This window comes from Astatotilapia calliptera, chromosome 17 (genome assembly GCF_900246225.1).
Source record: "Astatotilapia calliptera chromosome 17, fAstCal1.2, whole genome shotgun sequence".
Lineage (NCBI taxonomy): Eukaryota > Metazoa > Chordata > Actinopteri > Cichliformes > Cichlidae > Astatotilapia > Astatotilapia calliptera.
The window spans coordinates 27,979,147-28,000,064 of record NC_039318.1 but is presented as its reverse complement, the minus strand read 5'-3'; the positions used below and the strand labels follow the sequence as shown (position 1 = coordinate 28,000,064).

The 20,918-nt window shown below is 38.3% G+C and overlaps 1 protein-coding gene across 1 annotated transcript in view; it reads left to right on the top strand.

Annotated features, from left to right (window-relative positions):
- Window positions 1-20,918, top strand: part of exoc4 (exocyst complex component 4) — a 139,989-nt gene that overhangs the window by 10,561 nt on the left and 108,510 nt on the right. Inside the window, exons 6-10 of the mRNA XM_026147677.1 lie at window positions 1,255-1,355; window positions 1,464-1,618; window positions 6,028-6,196; window positions 18,595-18,740; window positions 19,580-19,668. Of these exons, the coding sequence (XP_026003462.1) occupies window positions 1,255-1,355; window positions 1,464-1,618; window positions 6,028-6,196; window positions 18,595-18,740; window positions 19,580-19,668 (660 nt within the window). The remainder of the gene's footprint in view (window positions 1-1,254; window positions 1,356-1,463; window positions 1,619-6,027; window positions 6,197-18,594; window positions 18,741-19,579; window positions 19,669-20,918) is intronic.

The window sequence follows — 20,918 nt, the reverse complement described above, 5'->3', positions numbered from 1 at the left end:
TGATAATGTAGACTGTATTCAGAAATGTATGAATCCTCTCTTGGTTGTAGGGGCGTACAGTCAGAGCCACATTCCTTCCAGGCAGAGCACAGAGGAACGCAAACAAGAAGATAATGAAAAAAGTTAATCCAGCAATAACTTGGTGTTCCCTTGGTGTTTCTGAGTTTTTATATTAAGCCTGGCACTTTTTTTTCTCTCCAACACCCACTCTTGGCATTCTGAGTTAGCAACTCATCGTGTTGTTTTTAGCTCTGTGGATACCAGGCAACAATGCACCATACTGTACATACCAAAGGCATTTTTATCTCGTTGCTGCATCAACTGACAGATTAACAACAACATTAGCATATAATTACCATCTGTGGGCAAGGTTTCCCTGAAAGGTATGGTACAGTCAACATTTCTGTGCCATTCAGCAGTTGTTTTATAAAGTGGTTCTTTCAGTCATTCTCAGTCTTTGTCTCTTCCTCTTCTTTTGCGTGTTTAGCATTTCCTAGGTAGCCATCTACCATTTAAATCATGTCATTTACTCCACCTACTGTTATTTACTCTGCCCAGCTCATCAGCATGCATGTGTATGTCATGACCTCAAAAAACATAAATACGCAAATGTACAAATTACCACTAATACATTTTAAATATCTGCTCAAGTCTCCCACGCTGTAGGCCTCTAAGTAATAGCTAAACCACAGTTTTCTCAATATTATGCAAAGAGAACACTGGCAATTAGCTGCCAGCAGGCAGTAAGTGCCTATATACCGTCATGTTAACAACTGTGGTCACGACACAGCAACGGGCTTCCATCAATGCCCTAGCTTGCCATTTTGTCTAATAGCATTAGAGCACCTCATTTGTAGATGATAATTGTCATAATTATTACACAAACTACAGTTGCAATGGCTGAAAAGAGGAAATACACCCAAAGTCCATTAACTTGCCATAAACATTAACTCTCTTAACGTGCTTTGATGGGGAATTGGGAGGCCCCATCTAATGGAAATTAGAGCATCACTCGATACCGCCTTTCTCAATTTGTCTACTAAGTCAGATGAAAGGGGGATTAGGGTGGGGTTAGGTGCAGTTGTGTGTTCTTAAAAGATAACGAAGTGGTGTAAAACTGAATTTATTTGTTGTTCTTGATTATTTTTGTACATTTATCTATCACTGAAATAATTGGATCTTTTGTGCTTGTACAAATATAATAATGTACACCATATGGTAACAAGTGTGTCTGTATGGGTATACCTCTTATAGTGCATGAACTGCAGCAAGATATTCGGGACTTAAACCAGTCAGACCTTACTGAGGGGGACCCAGAGGAGAACAGTGCTGAGTTCATGGGCATCCTTATCAGGGTACATTCATGTGCACACACATGACGCATGCTATTAATTGTAAACTTAATGTTTTGTTCTGTCATTTGGTTGAAGTAAAAATATTGGCATATTGTTAATTTTCTTTAGGCTCTGGCCAAGTTGAAGAAGCTTCCAGAGACCATTAAAGCCATAATGGAACGGCTGGAACCTGAGCTGAAACAGATTGTCAAGAGGTCTACCACTCAGATAGCAGACCATGCTTACCAAAGGGGAGAAAACCTGGCCCAGGAGAGCCAGCCAAGGTAAAGTAATGGCGTAATGCACTGCTGAAGAATAACTGACGAAAGAGATTTGCTACAGATCAGAAAATATGAAGCTGAAGGTTAATATTAATCCCTTAAACTGCACAAAAATTGCACAATACATTTTCAAGCATTTAAAAAAAGGCATACTTAGCACATACAATAGAAATTAAAAGTCATATATGGAAATTAAAATGTAATGATTAAAAAAACAATTTTTCAGATGATTTAATAAACTCTATTTTCAGAAAATTCGAATTTTCTGGCAGTTGGATCATATTTCAGACTTTAAAGGGTTAAATAGCAAATGTGGAGGGGAAGGGAGTTTCAGACAGTAGATGGGCATAAAAGGGGAACTATAACCTGTTATGTGGAAAGATGAAAGCAGTCCTTTTGAAATGATAATGTTTGCCTGATAGGGATGGTAAGTAGCATTAGAACTATATGCCAAAATGGTCAGTGTGAATAACAATGTGCAGCTACTGTTGTTTACCTTAAAAAGACTAACAAAGCTCCCACTTGCATTCCCATCATTTATCCCATTGTTTATTCTTCTGTAGTCATAATATTTTTCTAGCCTCAATTTTTAAGGTGTTGAATAAAATGTGGCCTCCCTCCCTAATGATTGGTAAAAGCTATTCCTGTTGATGCGGTAGCTTCAGGGTTTTGTAGCTTGTCTGTTTTTTGTAATGTTACCATTCTCAGAGTTTTGGGAAGCACCCAACATTATATTAATTATACTAATATTCACTGTATTATAGTCAGCATTCACTTTTGTTATTGCATAGAGTGGATCCTTAAGTTATACTTAGAGCTGACAGTAAAGGCAACAGTCAGTGTGTTTAGAATGCAGTCCCATAGTGTTCATAGTCAGACAGTCAACCAGGTGTGAAACATAGTAGCGGCTAGGACTGCAGACACACCTGCTTTAGACCATGAAAACAGATACTCTGCTGCTTTAAACGTAGACAAGTCATGGCTAAACACACCCATACACACACAAACAATTTCACACCTGCCGTAGAGGGCTGCTACATTTTAAAAGCAGTCACGTCAGCTCCTGCAGACATACACATACAGTGAGCAGACTTGAGAAGCACAGGTCTCAGTCCACTGATCCTGAACCATTTAAGAGGAACGTCTTGTTTTCTGTCAGGGATGTTCTTTCCAGCCTTGTCTGCCTTACTTCTTCTGTTGCCTACTGAATCTTGTCTGACCTCAGTGTAATAGGCTACCATGTAGCTTGTTTCCAGTTCTGCTGCTTGCTGATTGTTTTAAGTTGCCTTCATGAGTATACGTGTGTGAGCATTTAACACTTTGAGGTTGTGTGTGTGTGTTTGTATTTGGATGCGTACACACCTAGTTTTCCCTATGCTCACTTCAATTTAAAGTCAATGCTTGTTGCTATGGAAACTCCAACCAATGTACCAATTGTAGAGAACAATGGTCTTGAATATTGCACACTATATTTTATAGTACAGCAGACTAGCAGGCAACACTTAAGAGCTTAATAGCGTAAACAGCAGTGTGTGGCTTGCTCTTGGAGGTTTATGTTCTCATTCACATCCTCACTGACCACCTCACTGAAAGTTTATTTTCCTTTACAACTCCTGCATCTAGATAATCTTCATATAGCTTCCGTCTTCATGCACCAAAGTCATGACCCTAATCCAATGATATTTCTTAAGGTTTTAGTGATTCTTGAGCTTCTGGGCTAACTGCAATACTTATGTTTAAAATTACAGCTAGTTAATAGCCAGTGCATGTGTTCGTGGATTGGAGGACGTATGATCTCTGGCTGCTGGTGTATTGTTTGCTGTTATAACCCCAACCAACCAACAACAACCAACCAAACAAACAAACAAAACAAAACAACAAAAAGAATCAAAAACTTCTATTTTTCAAGTCTTTGTTTCAGTGTCTCAAATAACAGTAATAATACAAATTTCTCTTACTGGATGAGAGATAAAAAGACTGCAGGATTTACTGGGCATAACAAATAAACATCAGCTTCTTCCATCATTATTTGCTGATGGGATGATAGTGGTAAATAAGGTGAATACTGATACTGATATTACATAGTAGATTCTAAATGAAATCTGAATAAACAATTAAGAAAACTGATTTAAAGTGAGGATGTTTTTTCCAATAAAACACAGAATATTAATAACAGTATTTTCAATTCAAACTAAGAAAACAAACAAAACAAAGCAAAACAGGAAAACCACAGTGAACATAGGATGGACTTTTTTTTTGGACTCATTTTTCCCATTTAGTGGTCCTTGCCATCATCTAGAGGAAGACTGATTCCACGTGAATCAACTTTTGCTCTGTGTGTCCATTTGTCTATGACAGCAGGATGACTGAGATAACCTGGTACATTTAATATCTCAAGAGGAGCCTTTTGACACTCTTTAGACCTCTAACAATAATTAAATTATCTGTGACTTAGCACCAACCTGATGGTAATCTAATTTAGATACTATTGTTGTCCTTCCAATATGAAACACATGCAGTCCTGGGGACTTTACGTCTTTGTGTGCTCCCTGCCATTTCTCCTGGTTCTTCATCAGCCGTGTGTGTCAACTTCGATCGGGAGAGGAAATGAGAAGTGTGGTCTCAAAGAACAGACAATATGGATTAGGTTGGACTCCACTGGGAGATAATGAGGAGGACTGTTTACACTTTGTTTGTCCGTCTACACGTAGCTAGGTGTGTTTGTGGGTGTAAGGGCCGGGGTGGTTAGAGTGTGCTTGGGGATTAAACAAAAAAAGCAGTGTCAAAGTCAGAGCCGTAACTTTTGGGTGCCCAACTTTATGCATGTATGCATGATTATGTAGTTTTTTTATGCTTATATTTTTGGAGATTGGTGATCATATATCATTTATCTTACATTTCTGTTTTGTTGTCAGTCTTTCATGTTTATACATGAGAGTCATTGGCATTTCAAGGTCCCTGTCTTTGTGTCACGGAGTTATAGCTCATAGTGATTTGTTCCTCTGTTTCTCTCCATTAATAACATTTGCTTGTGTTACTGTGGGTGTAGTGACAGACAACCAACCAAAATGGTCCCCATTGAAACATGCATCTTGCCTCTCTATTTCCTTTATACCTTCACCGAAAATCTTGGCTGCTTCCCAAAACTCTGAGGATGGTAACATTAGAAAAAACGGACAAGCTACAAAATACTGAAATAAATTGCAATAAAACAAAGTCTCTCTGTTGCTTTCAATTGAATAAAACTTAATTAAATGGCAGAGGAGAGTACCGAAAGACCAACGTTAGACAAATAGTGATTAAATTTAACTTTAACACTGCTACTTCCTAGCTTGGTTGCACTAGGAAGCCATTCACGCTCAACTAATGTAACCTGTGTTCCCTCTTTACCTTGAAAGCTTTGCCCTTGTGTAGAAACTAGATGTAGCAAAGTCTGGATGAAAGCATTAGTGTAGATGAGACCATCCAGGCTGTAGCACTCAGATCAAGTGGAAGGTCAGTTTGGTTTTGGCTGTGCTCTCTTCTTCAGTCAGAGCCATTTAGAAGTAATGAGAGTGCCTGTTCATTTGAGTCCAGGCTGGGAAGCTCACTTGTTTTTTTTTTTTTTTTTTTATAGTCCCGGTTAAATGGAAAACTGTAAATGAAAACGGCTTCCTGGAATATTGGTCATTTGAAGTGGTCTCAATGGTCTTTTTCATGGGTAGATAATCTGTTATTAGCTATATGTTATTTTTCTGCTGTTTTGGACAGTTTAGATGAGCTTTTTTTCACCCTTGATGTTATAAAGCATTTGCATACATTCCTCACAGTAGCTTGTTGTACTTGTACTTGTATTGTTTAATGTCATACTAGAGAAAGATAATTTGAAACCTGGATCATACTATTATCAAACCTTTCACTGTTCCGCAGTAGTTTTAATGGATTTTCTTAATTGTGAAGCTTAAGCAAACATGACAGAGTGGTCTTCACAGGTGGAAATCTGTGTATTTTGACTTTTGGGGATTGTTTGTCAAAGGTAGGAAATAATTCTATAACCTTGACAAGCTGCCTTAGAACACCTGTAGCTCTCTATTTTACTTACATGGAAATCTCAAGTCATGTGATTTACTGCGGAAGACATACATTTTCCTAACAAATAAAGTGCCCAGTAGAAGTAATGCTGGTTGTCTATTTTAGTTCCTGTATAGACAATAAAGATCCTTGTGAAATGCTTATTAAATAAACATTATACTGCAGATTTATTTTTTAATAAAACAATTAAATATACCATTTAATGCTGTTTGAAGTTTTTGTAATTGTACTTCACTTTCTCCTTTCTATCCTCTCCCCGTGTCTCTATTTACTCCTGACTCTCCTGACCCCTTCCCTTCTCTTCCTCTCTTCCTTTCTGCTCTGTCTGGCTCCCTCTGCAGGCTTCTGCTGGAACTGCTTGAGCTCTTGTTCGATAAGTTCAAGGCAGTGGCCCAGGCTCACAGTGTGGTGCTTACCCACCTGAAACACATCGGGGTGCAGGCCCAAGAAGAGGGCATCAAGCTGTACGAGCAAGCAGATGTCTCTGCTAAGATCCAGACTGTACTGCAGGTTAGTTGGCAACAGCAATGATGAAAGAAATGCAGTCGATATCTGACAATGAAGTGTACAAAAACAGATGTAAATAAAATGAAGCTATGCAGAATAATTAGGAATATTTTAGTCATCTGTCTGAGGAGCTTGAATAACATGAAACAGTTTAACTTTACCATGTCTTTATGGCCAGTAGATTAAAATAGATTTGTAATTTATTCTGAGATATATTATCCTTCTACAGTGGCTCTTACATGTACCGTTACAACTTAAAGTATACAACCATTATTGGGCTATTTATCTGTTTAGAAATGGGACCTGTTTGTTTTCTTTTCCCACGCTAACATACCCTCAGGCTTTTATTTTTCATTCAGTGCCACAGTGATTTGTTCACTCTAGATTTATCCCCCCCAACCCCCTTCTTATAGCAATCTTGTAGCACTTTCACTTATAGTAAATTAATCAGTAGAGAAACAGGCAGCAATGTGATGGATGGCATTCAGTCTGTCAGCAAGGAGTAGCTAGAGAAAAATACAGAGGAGGCTTGATTGCTTGGATTAATTTAAGGTTCTTTAATTGGCGTGTAGTTATGCTCTGTTCTTGATCCTTGCTCCTGTCTGATTGGATGAGGGGGGGTGAGCAGCTGTTCAGTTGACCCGATAGTGACTCTCAGAGGAAAATCTGTGACAGTTGGCATGCGTCTGTGTCCCAGTTTGTGTTTATACCTAACAATGGGTAAAAAAACACACCGATGCACCTTGATTGTGTTTCATCCTTGATTGGGTGATTGATATTTATGACATTTTTTCCGACCGATTTTGCAAAAGATAACTACACATGTACTTATCTGCATCTGATATTGTTAGAGTGGATGAGATGCTTCTTCTTTAATATTAATAGGCTGTTCTCATGGATCTATTTAGATGCAGTGTGAATACATATATAAAAAATATGAACACAGCAGGTTTTGTTTTGTTTTTTTTGAGTGGAATCTATAAAAACAGGGAAGAAACTTTCTCCAAGGGTCTACCTGGATGCCTTTAATGTTGCCATTGTAATTGATTGGACATATTACTGCTACTTTCATTACTGATCATACAAATGTAAAAATAAATAAAATGACAGAATGCTATATTGGAAACCCATCTATTTCTAACTCACGCACTCTTCTGCTTCCAATTACTTTAGTCCTTTTTCCAGCTGGCATGCATAGATGCACAAATGAAGGCATGTTTAGGTGTGTGTATGGGTTTCTAGGGTGTGAAACAGCATAGGCATGCACTATAATTGCTCTGCTCTACCAGCATCATTATATAAGACATTAAACCATTCACTTGCATTCGACCACTGCCAACACCCAGTTGCCAGGGCCTCCACTGTCCCCTGGCTCTGCGATGGGAGATAATGTAATCTCTTGATTAGAATACTCATTATGTGAGATGAGGTTTTCTTATTCAGTCACTCGTGTTATTATTTCCTGACTGATTATATCAATAAAAAGGCCTGTAGTCCATCCCTCCTTCCCCTTGCCATTTCCCTGCATGTTCATTCGTCTTTCTCTATGATCCTGCATTTCCATTTCCCTTCCTCTTTCCTTCAGCTTCATTCCTGTTGCCTCTGTATTACAGTCTCTCAATTTCCCAATACCTTGTGCATACCCCTCTTGCTCTTTGTAATTTCCTCCTTAATCTCATTATCTGGCTTTCTTTTTCTCTCTCGCAACTCCCACACTCACTTTCACCCCCTTCATTTAGCCCACTCTGTCTTAGAGAGTCACATATCAGCAATGAGAGAAATTAAATTCCTACTGCTCCCATAGTGGCTCTGTTAAATTTTATTAGATACTGAGCCAGTTCTTATCTCACGCCTTAAGACCCACAAAGGGGCAGGAGCCTTCTCAGCACCAGCCAGACTTTAGTTGTGAGCTTTATGTTAGTCACTCATTATGCATTTCACTCGAGTTTGTTTCTCTTTAGTTTTGCATAAATACTTTAACTCTTATTTAATGTTCCATTTAATGTTCCGCTGCAGAATAGGCCACCTAAAAGTAATACTTTCAAATTTTGTGTGCTGACTAGCTCCATATTTTTTATTCTCTAACTCAACTAGAACTGTTTTGAATGATTCACAGCTCAAAATAATTCTTATTTATCACATACTGGGCTGAAACAAGCTGGTTTATTTCACACCTGCTTTCTTGAAGCTAGTAGTTCTCGCACCATAGAGTTGGGCCAAACTGCTGGCATGAGTCCCTGAACGGTTGGACACAGACATGATACCAACTTGAATTAATATAGTTAACTATTTTTAGATGTAAATGAATGGTAGTTTGTTGATCGATTGATAACAATTGTGCACCGTGAATCTTTATCAGGTTTTAAAGTGGGGCTTCCTAAAAAGTACTACTGCAGAACTTTGATGTGATTGACTGCCCCTCAAAAACAAAACAGGAGATGGGAGGGGTCTATGTGCTGTCAGTCACAGCTGTGTGCCTGAGATGCCCATATTAAGGATATCCTCTCTCACTGACATCACACATTACAGTACTAGTACATACACTGGCCATTTTAATGAGTATCCACAACTGTATAACACAAATTAAGACAGAAGGCTAAAGGGTCCAAATAGGAAGAATCCCCACTAAAAGGTGAGGAAATACTCAGGCATCTTGTTAGTTCAGTATTTGCAAAGGTATCAGTGAAGTAGGAGAGACTTGTTAAAACCCAAACCTTTTACCACTAGCTTTACTAATATGCTTTATCCTTTTGCCCTTAAATTATTTGAATCCCAGCCTGTCTTGTGCCTCTTATTGCAGTTCACATGTTTGATGGGCAGAAACCTCTTGGTGGGTGTTATTTTTTTCCCCTCTTTGAGAGCAACCAGGTTGACCTTTCCACATGACATACCAGTAGACAGATGCAAGAGCTGACAGAAACACACGGTGCACCTAGTTACAAGGCCTTGGCAGAGAGACTCCGTTCATCAGTGTGTGACTGGGGCCCGGTAGGCTTAGAATGGGGAGCGGGTAAACAAGATTTCTAAAGTCAGGATGCATGTAATGGTCCTAATCCATGTTCAGAAAAGCCTGAGATGCTTCTGTTGGTTGTTTATTTCAGTGTGGAAGTATTGATTCAAAGCATGAAAGACTGTATGGTAATCAGTAGTTTTGAGGCTGGAAGGAGTGTTTTAAATGCCACTTTGCAGTTTTTCTAGTGGCTCTCTGTATAATGTGTGCAAGTATATCTATTGATTATTTACGCCGCCACTGAAGTTACATTTCTAAGCACATGTCACCAAATGCCCTTCCTACTCGCTATCTATCCATGACAATTTTTTCCGTCTTTTTTCACCAGAAACGATGCTTTTCTTCAAAGCACTCTGTTTTGTCAAAGAAATAACGCACTGGAATTTTGGTATATCCATACATATTTATCAAGTTTCTCTTTTGACATCGAAAATATACTACGACATCAGACAGTTAAGCAGGCCTGGACTGTTTAATATGATGATGTCTGAATTAAAATTTTAGTCAAAACAACATTTTATATATACCAAAGGAGAAAATCCATCACTTTCATTAGAATTGTGACCTAGATGGAAGCAGCAATACGTTACCAGGTAATTGGATAGCATAGTTCATAAAATCTCACAGTTCATAAACCTTTACGTACATTCTTAATCAAGACTGTCCAGTGAGAATGTTATTAAATCTATATTTAGCAGTCTGGCTAGTGGCGTCCATCATCACCCTTTGACCTCGTCTTCTGTTGGGTTTGAGGCCTAAAAGTTTGTTAATTAGCTTGCCATTTACACATACTACAAGGATTTTTGATTGTGTGACTGCTTGCTGAAACCATTGTCTCCTCTGGTGTGTGACCAGAGTGCAAATAATACTTTTAATGAGTGGTTTCCTCTCTGCACACAAGGATGTTTGAGACTGTATTTGAAAATATGGATGTTCACCATTAGTCTTCCCAAAGAACTGATTCCTAGACTATTGAAACTTCACAAGGGAACACAAGCTATTAATATTTTCTACTAAAGCAAAAGGTAAATTTACTACAAGGGTGGACTGAAGTTTTTTTATGTTGCTCTAAATAATGATTGAAATATTAAAAAAGGAAACTTTAATACGATTGCTTTTTCCTGCCTCATGCTATATTTTCTTAAATCCTCCCTCCCTGTAATACTCTTACTTCTCAGAGTGCTTAGGATATCTTGCTTCCATGAATTTCCTACAGAGTTTTCTACTATTTTCTTTTGTTCTTGTGTTCCTGATTATTTGCCTGGTCATTTAGGGTATTTTGGTTAGGAAGAGAGCCTATAGCTTGATCCATATCTGCTTCATGAATTAATCCTTTTTTGTGCTATTGAATAATAAAAGGGGTTTGTTTTGTTTGTATCAAAAAAAAATATGAACACACAAGTGGCTTAAATATGCATTGTACGAAATCAGCCCATCAACAGAGTGAAAATGAGTAGAAGTGAATTGCCAGAGAGGAGCCAGAAGACAATAAGCTCCTTTAATTAAATATGAAGCAGAGACATCGCTATGTTGTTCTCACCCAACATTTTAATCAATGTGTCACATTTGTTCTGGCCTCCAAAGACTGTAATATTTACATATTGCGGAGTGGAGGGAAGTCTACCATGTCTGTGGACCCCCCTCCCAATAGACGCGCGCGCACACACACACACACACACACACACACACACACACACACACACACACACACATATAATCCAGATACGTAAAAAATCACTGAACATTGACGTATGACATATGTTTTAGCAATAATTGTCTTTAGTTGTTGATGGTTATACGATATGTGTGAATAATCTTTTGAATAAAGGGTGTCTCATATGGAGTTATTACAGTTGTCCACCTCTTCAAGATCAAGATATTTTATGTGTACAGTACACGTACATAGCATACTAATATATGTAGCGAAGTTGCTTTTAGTTTAGTAGAATATAACCAATAAGTCACATATAAGCAGTATGTTTTAACTCTATATTTAAAATGAAAGGAATTCTTCACTTAATCTAGTCAGGCTCATTTTAATTCATGAGCCACATAAATCTCAATTACACTGGGCCAGCAAGGCCATTTCATATTAATCTATAAAAAAACTACAGTTTTTACCATTCTCGTGGTGTAAAGAACCACAAGTACATTCAGAACAGGTTCAATTAACCATCCATTTTCAACAGATGATGAAAAGTCTGAGATATCCTAAGAAGAAATAAGTGACATTTGAAAATTATGCAATAAAATACAATATCTGCCATATTGTAGAGTGTAGACCAAGGCGGTTTGTTGTATAGGATAATGCCCAAGAGCTTGGTTTCCTTTACTTGCTGGATGGCTGGTATGTTTATATGGTATTACTGTCTCATGTCATAGCTTTAACTGAGTACCATACTTTTTACTGTGGATGTGCTAAGTATCAGTTTGTTTTGATCCATTATTCAAAAATATCTAGCTCCCTGTTCAAGATAGCAGTCAGACCAGCCGATGTCATTGCTGATGCATATGCTCAGCTATAATGTCCATTAATCTTCATCCTTTTGATGTATTCACTGCTGTTCTGAATATCTCTTAAAAGAGAATAAAACACATTTATTGTTTATAGCATAAATACACTTAAAGTGTTTGTTACATTTCAAAAAAAAATGTTGAGGACACAGCAAGGACACAGACGAGTAAAAAGGGTTTCAGTGAACATTCAGACACACCTCCCTTTCCTCTGTCAACAAGATAGCCTTCAAAAGATTGACTAGATGCAGCCCCTCCAGGTGGGAACTCCTGCTGCTTAGCAAGAGTTCAGCACTGAGAGAGTAGTTGTGGCTGAAGCTCTGTCAGAACTTGTGAAGGTTATTGAAGTTTCTGGAACACAATCAATACCGGGTGTATACAGAACCCTTTTCTTTGACGGCCAAGGACACTTTGGGCTTTAACTTCAAACTGGCAGCAAGGGATATCAGTCAATGTTTTGTGACAAGACACTAGCCAAGGGATTTAGTGGGAGACAGCCGATTTCAATAAAGACTTGAAAAGAGAAACAAAGTGCTGAGATTGTTCTCTCAGCTGCTTTAAGATTACTTAATAAGAGGAGGAAGGTGGAAACAAGGAGAGAGAATGAAGTGATATTTATTCCTTTAAATTTAGCCAATTGACTGCTTAGTTTACACAATGACTAGTGCTCACCTGCAAAAATGTGAATGATGCTTCCATAATTGAACTGATTGCTGAGCTGTTAGGGCCCTAATGGACAGAACAGAAGATGAGTATACACTTCCTCCAAGCATAAAAGGTGACATCAGGACACTTCAGTTAGGAAGAAATACATGGGAGTGCTGGAAATGAATAACAAAGGCTGACTTCCATTAAGGTTCCCTTCTTTTTAATTTAACTTAGCACTCAGCACATTGAGTCTCATCCCAAACTAAATCAGTCCAATCTACTCAAGTACCAAACATCTTGCATCTTGGTTAAAAAGCGCTGGCAAAATTATTGTTATTATTAATATTATTATTTTTTGTCATCTCTTTAGAAGTGTTTGGCATGTTTACCCACTCAAACACACAAACATACACTCCAGTCACAGGAAGTTGTAGGCTTAGTCTTATTTGCTGTGAAGACCCATTAGTCAAAGCCTCCCTGTTTCTGTTTCATGGATTTTCCCATGAATCTAAGTTTGTTTTTTTTGTTTTTTTATGGAATTCAAAGTGTGTGTTCCATCATCTCTCTCACTCTCATCTCTTTAATTGGAAGTCAAAGTGAAAGTCCATTGGACTAATATAATTGGCATCCAGCTAAACTCATAGCAAGATGTTGCTGTAATATTTATTTGGCTGATTCTTCACCTGAGCTGTTTAAACAACAGGAGATGTTGAAAGATGTGAGTTTCTTCCATGTGGTACCAGCTGTTGCCAGTATTTAAAGTGCTAAGAGAGCTTTGTAGCATTATTTTTTTGTATATTCCCAGGAATTCTTGTTTCTCTATTAGTACTACCAATTCAGCAGACCATTTGTAGACATGCTGTTTTTGGTGCGTGTGTGTGTGTGCGTGACCTTGGTTTAATAAGAGATTAGGAAAATACAGGAATGTAGGTTGCCAAATGGAATGGACTTTGTGGCCATTCTGAATAATAGTGAATGAATGTCTCACGAGTTTTTGCATTGCTATGGAAATACTGAGCCTTCTCTTTGATTTGGCAACTGCAGTCACAGTGCTGATCATTCCTGAGCTGACTCTGAAGGACCTGTATTTTATATCACGTGCAACTGCATTTGCCTTGGTTTTTGTTGTTTCCCTGGGTTTTTTTTTTATGATTCCATGTCCCTCTATCTCCGCATAATCATCCTGTGCTTTTCCAAATCCCTATTTATTGCTGTTCCTCTTTTAAATATACTTTCACCAATGTCGGTTGTAATATAGTTCCTTATTTTCAGTATTCCGTTGTTGTGTGCTTCACAGAGGAGCTGTTTGGTGAAAAGCATGTGACAGTAAGAGAATCTGTGCCTGCAGTAATAGCAGCTTTAATAGGATTTCAGGTTCTTGACCTGAAGGGTAAGAGGGAGAAAGAAAAGCTGACGATAAGATTGCCATGGTCGTAGGATTGAGACAAGTACAATATATCCAGGTCTTAGGAGTAGTTTTGCAAGTTTGCTGAGTGTGCTTGCTTGCATTGATAGGAGGGATTACTTTTTGGTATTACAACAAATATCAGAGATGAATTTAGATTGCAGGGTTGTTATCTTGGAATAAGATGAAATGCTTCAGTACAGTGTTGATCTATATAAATGCCTCTACAGCACATTAAACAGTATTAGTGGGAGACAGGTAACAGGCCAAAACTATTGCCACCTGCAACATTTCATTCGTGATTAATGTTGGTACCATCCTCACACACTGAGATTGGGCTCTAAGTTTGCATGCATGAATGCTATATTTGGAACAGTCAGTGCTAAGCAACTAGGTTGTGCCTGGTTTGTGTTCAACAGACTCTGGACAGCATGGCATGACTGATTGTAGTTTGCTTATATGATATGTAGATTGCTAAAGTTGAGATCCGTGGCATTAAGAAATAACTTGCTTGTCATTTTATAACTCGAAACCAAACTGAAACGCTCTTGACAAGCGACAAGGATGAATTCATCGGCCTCTTAAACTGTTCTGTTTTTCTTTCTAATTAGTTTTCACACTGTAGAGTAAGAGTAAGATGTATTTAGTTACCACCACTACAAATTAAAACACATTTTCATTGGTTTGGCTTTACGACAAAGTAACTTTGTTAGGAGCAATGAAATCTTCATCAATGAGCCATCTCCCTAATGGATAAATAAATAATTTGAACATTTGATGTGAAGAACTTTTGTAAGTTAACAACTCTGTAGCATACTTTGCAGAGGATCTTTGGCGGGGCGATCGTGGCTCAAGAGTTGGGAGTTCGCCTTGTAATCGGAAGGTTGCCGGTTCGAGCCCCGGCTTGGACAGTCTCGGTCGTTGTGTCCTTGGGCAAGACACTTCACCCGTTGCCTACTGGTGGTGGTCAGAGGGCCCGGTGGCGCCAGTGTCCGGCAGCCTCGCCTCTGTCAGTGCGCCAAGTGCGCTACAATGCACCAAGTGCGCTACAATGTAGCTTGCCATCACTTGTGTGTGAATGTGTGTGTGAATGGGTGGATGACTGGATATGTAAAGCGCTTTGGGGTCCTTAGGGACTAGTAAAAGCGCTATATAAATACAGGCCATTTACCACTTTGGCAGAGATTTCTTAAGCAGCAAACTCTCTTTGTAAACTTCACTCAAAGGTGTTAAATCAGCAAATACTAACTAGTTACCTAAGTACTTGTATTCTCTCTGGGTCTTTCTCCTCATTTTCTTTATCTCCTTTTTCCGATTAGCATTCTGTTCAGTTTTCACTTCCACCTATAATCCTTTGCTCTTTCTATTTTCCACAGCTCTTTTGCACCGTTATCTCCCCTTCTTTTCTTCTCCCGTTCGGTGTTGCTTTCCACCTCCCATCCCTCTCTGCCTCTATCTTTCTCTCTGTCCTAACAGTCCAGTTAATTGCCTCCAAAGTTCACTCTGTCTCTGGGCTAATGCAATTTAAGTAGGGTCGGAGCCCCTTCATCAGCCCAGCGCTGGCATTTCATTAAGTCTGCTTGGGTGTTAGCTTGCAAGCAAGTCGGGGTTTCGCTCCATCAGCTCATCATTAGTAATTAATACACTGATAGGATTAGCTGCAGCATGAGGCTAGTGGCAAGTGGTCGCTCTGTTGTTGCCAGTTGGAGAGGGCGTGTGTAATATGTTTTCCAGCTCTGTATGTGATCAGGGGAAGTGTGTTGGCGAGAACAGTTAGCGTGTGTATTTACATGAGTGTCTGTGACGAAAGCCATATTTTCAGTCTTGTTTAATTTATAGGTTGTAAGTTATAAAAGATTTTTGGGTCCTTTTCATTTTGGGTCCATTTTGGCTTAAAAGGCATTTTAAAAAATTTCCAGTAAAACATCTGCATTTAACTAAATCTAACACAAGATTTTACCTGAGATGATGCGATCCACATCATATTTCCATGGATGTGCACTTGGATTAATATGACTTTTAGCGACTGAAGGCTTTCCCGTGCTTGATGGGAGGGGTGCTCTCCGCAGTGTTAATTACATCATTATGGTTGGGATGGATCTCCATCTGCTCAGCCATTACTCCTGTCCCATTCTGGGCTGACCCACACTGCGTCTCAGAATTAGACACACACAGGCTAAATGGCCCTTCTAAATTATGAAGCTATTAGATATGGGAAGCTATTTTAGAACATATGTATTCACAGAGAGAGAGAGAAATGAAGAAGGGTGAGAGAGAAAGGAAAAGATGAGGTAGAGAGAGCAACAGAGAAAAAATAGAAATGTGAGAAATGAGAGATGACGCCCTAAGAGATTTTGAAAAATGAGACAATGAAAGAAACAGAGGGAATGTGCAGATAGAATGATAAAGGAGAGGAAGTGAACTTTCTGAGTCTGGCCAGTGTTTCAGTGTGCTTGTTCTGGACTATTGTTAGAAATTGATAAGATTTTTATGAAGCATGATAAGACGTTGATAGATCTCACCATGGATCACGCAGACAGATCAGAGAAATAGATGACACGACTTTTTTCGGCAGTCATCAATAGTACCCAGTCATGTCGTTGGCTGCCTTCTGTCCAGAGGTCTGTTCTTCATAATTATTTGTGATGCACGTTTATGCTGAAGGCCACAAAAAATATAAAAAAATATAAAGTTTATACCAGCCCTTTTTTGTTTTGTTTAGTTTTTTTTTTTTAGCAGACTCTATCTGCAAAAAAAAAAGTCATCTAAAGTTTCAATTTCCCATCAGATGTGATATGAACGCATGAGTCACCAAAATGTTTGTGGGTTTATTCAACCAAAAATAATAGTATTCTAGAAAATAGATGTTTCTCCACAGCTGCCACAAGAACTGTCAAGAAATCAAAGGGAAAAAACCCAACAACAAACAAATCTACATTGGTTATTTTTTTTGCAATAAAGCTTTGCTTTAAAGCTCTTCATTGAGCAGCAGTACTAGAATAGGATATAAAATGGAATAGAAACATATTTAGTGTCACTGTAACATGTACAGTGAAATTTAGGGCAGTTTCAAAAGTGAATAGATCAACAGTCATATAAAGCTATATAAAAATTAAATAAGAAATCAAAAAAAAAAAAAAGAGACAAAAGCAAAGTCACGTGGACAGCATGTAGCAGCATGTGATCTTTCTGTAAGTCTGGCTATGAAAACCCAAATTATCCAAAAAGTTTATATCAAACTCACAAGTTTTTGAAGTCATTTTTTATAACCAAACTAGACATGACAATGAGGCTGTTTTCTTTTTCCTATTATCAATAAAGACACCTGCTGTACAAAGACCTTAGGATATAAAAAAAGCCCTACATGAATAATCTGACAACAGAACTGAGCAGGAGGGTCAAGCTCCAAGGATACGATTGTGAGTCATTAGTAAGCCTAAGGACTTCATGTTACCATATCAGAGTTTAGGTAGTATTAAGATAAAGTATATAAATGGTATACATATAAGAACAACAAAAAAAGGAGTTTCGTCATTTTACATTAAAACATGATACAGGTGACTTTGTGACATTTAAAAAAAAATAACATTTATTCAGAAAGACTCCTCAAGATGAGTTTGCATTATTGTTATATAGCTGTACATTTTATTATCACATCTCATTTTTACTGTTACTAAGAAACAGCCCCTCGAAATAGATGTTTAACTTGTGCACTGCTTGTACTTTTTTTGTACAGCAGAAAAAATGTTAAAAAATGTAAATAATGAAAATATTTTAAAAGTTAATAATTGGTTGTGATTCTTACTGCATTATTTCTGCTGACTGACTAAAAGAAAACACTAAAATATTTACTCTAAAGTGACATGATTGGAGCTTTATAACTTTAAAAAAATAGAAAGTCACTTTCTATGTAAAATGTAAGTAAAAAATAGAATGCAATGATTTTATTGGAACTTAGAAAAATAAGAAAATACCGATTACCGATTATACCAAATATTACCGGTATTTATTTAGAATTTGATGGCAGCAACTTGCCTCAAAAAAGTTGGGACAAGCTGTGTGTACTGCTGTGTAGCAAAATTTAACTTGTGAATTGAGACCAGTTGCTGGACTTTTTAGAGAGGAGTGTATTTTATTGTTATCTGACAAAGTTGCTCAACATTCCTATTTCTTCTTTGTTTTATTATTAATGATAAACCAAAAGTTTTTAGTTGCTGAAAATTCAGTTGACCTGAAAACAGGCAAGTTCAGCAGCTGGACTCCTCTACACTGCCACGCTTTTGTAATAGATGCAGTACGTCGTTTAGTGTTAACTTGCTGGCATCTTCTTTCCATGATAACATTTTAACCTTGTGTATGGCCCATGCAATGATTTCCATAACATGTCTGTCTTTAGTGCAGCGCCGCCTGAGGGCCTGAAGATCCAGTATTGATTTTAGGCTTTGCATACATATATTTCTTCCATATTCTCGGAACCTTTTGATGAGATTATGTAACGTAAATGATGAGATATTCAACGTCTTCACCACTATTTGTAATTTTTGCATATTGGTGAACCTCTGGCCCTCATTACTTCTGAGAATCTCTCTCTCTCTCTCTAATCTCTCTAAGATGTTCTTTATATACCCAATCATGTTACTGTCCTGTCGCTAATTATTTGCAAAATGTTCCTCCAGTTCTTTGTTTTTGTGTACCACGCATTTTGGCTACATTTACCTTGTGATTAGATTGACTTAAATATATTTCCCCTGCATTAGAAACAATTTTTAGTTCTTAAAAACTGTTTCTTCAGATTTTTCACCCATTGTTTTTTGTATTGCTTAGGTTCTGCTTATGGAGTATTTGGATGTGAAGAACAGCCGCAGTGCTACGGAGCCCTCAGCTCAGCACTCCTATGCGAGCACTGGCAGTGAGTTTGCTGCCTTTTTTGCAAAGAAAAAGCCACAGCGTGCCAAGCAGTCGCTCTTCAAGTAAGGATCACATTACTTTCTCTAATGTTTGTGTTAATCCAAGTTTGAAAAAATAGGCAAGAAAGAAAAGCACGTGAAACACAAAAAATAAAACACCAGAGTCTAATGATCTATGTAGCTTAAAATCTGTTGAATTATACTTTGAGACCAGCTATTCTTAACTGTACTTGTAGAGCAGTGTGTTTCTTCCTATTAGCAGTGCACTGAGAATAACAGAGGAGCCGTATCAAGCTCTTAGCATGTTTTTATGTGAAGGGTCCTTAGCTAACCATTAATCAGTCATATATTTCTCAACTAATTAAAGGGGATCTACAATGCCCATTTCCAGCTTCATATTTTTCTAGTTGGATTATACCTAAAGAATTATTATTCTTCAAAATAATTATTATTTGTCTTTTACTGGGTCTTGCTGCACTCATCTATTATGAAATAAGCTGTTTTAACTCACTTAAGGTCAAAGTCCCTTTAAAAAAAAAATCTGTCCTCTGATTGGCTCCCTATTGCAGCGTTAAGGATATCCCTTCTCAATAATATCATACAAAGCCAAGATTAGAAAAAATGGTCTGATGCTGACCGCTTACAGCACATTGAAGCTTAGCTCACAGGTACTTAACCCACAGTTGTAACACTATATGCCAGTTATTAAGGAAAATCAGAATAGTTTTACCTTCCGTTCATCTGTAGTCTTGTCAGGTAGTTTACAGCAACAGTTACTACTAACTTCACAAAATGTGTTTTTATGTATGAAATTCTGGATTTAAATTCCATGTATGTGTCTCATTTTCACACCTTTGAGTATTATGCTGATATGTTGTTCCCCCTTGTTGAACCTTTTGCAGGTTTGAATCATCATCCCATGCCATCAGCATGAGTGCCTACCTGAGAGAACAGAGGCGAGAGCTCTACAGCAAGAGTGGAGAATTACAAGGTGAGGAGAGGGATGGATGGATGAACTGAGCAGTTTAAAGTAGAGAGGGAGAGAGCTGATTCTCTAATACAGACAAGGGACAGACTGAAAGCAAAACCTGAACCCTTGAACCTATAGTGAGGATATCGGGTGTCTCTGTTATGCTGTGGTAGACATTTTTACGGGGTGGTTTGGTCCACTTGTCCCCTCAGAGAGAACAATTGCTTGGAATCGGTACAAATTTGTTCTGACTGGTCACCCTTGTTCTGTGATGAACCACTTCTATACTGATAGAAGAGAACAGCAATAATTGAAAACTATGACTCATATGCTATGGCTTCAGCAGTCATAGTTCTCAGCTTAATTGAACACCTGACATGTAAGACAATCCTTTTCACCGTGATGGTCAGAAGTTCACACCTTAATACACTTAATCTTCTTATTTTCCTTTAAGTTTCCAACCATTTCTTAGTATATGATAAGTGTGGATTGATGGCAGGAGGAAGAGATAAAAAGGTATGACAGGGCCAGATGGTGTGAAAAGTACTGTCGGAATAGTAATGGATTAAATTGGATAAGAATTTTTTCAACTTGTGTGATAATAAAAGAGCAGCATGAACATAGAGATGTCGTCTAAATGGATGAAAAGAAGGACAGGGGTTATGGAAGAAAAACTGTAAAAAAGAAAAAGACGTGGACCTTGCTTGAACACAATCGATAATACTAATACCCCTCACCCTCCTATAAGGTTGAGGAGTGTGAGGGGTATTAGGTCATGTTTGGCTAAGATAGAGGTGTCTGCAGTGGAAGGATGGTGATGGAAAAAGTTTGGTAAAGAGGAGGAATGATAGCGTCAGAGAGATGTGACTACAGTGCAGTGAAGATGGGGAGGACATGCTGCAGTTCGAGAAGTCGCACTTAAGAAAAAGGAAAGGGAGACAACAGGAGTGTGAAGAGGGAAATGGCGATAGATTGACGAGATGCACAGAGCGGGGTGACTTTGCAGAATCCGCCTACAGGGAGAGGCCTTGAAAACCTCTCACTCACACTTTCACGCACGCACAAAATAGCACAGTGAGTGAGCTACACAGCCAGACCCTGGAGAGTCTAAACTGTTGTGCTGCCCCGACTTCTCTCTTCTCTCTGTCTTTCCTCTCCTCCTCCTCTCTTTGCCTGGCTCTGCTCCTCTGCCTGTGACCTTGAGGTTTCAATCAGCAATGCCTGACAGCACTGTTTGCTGCTGTCTGTTGCTATGCCTTTTCCCCCCCACA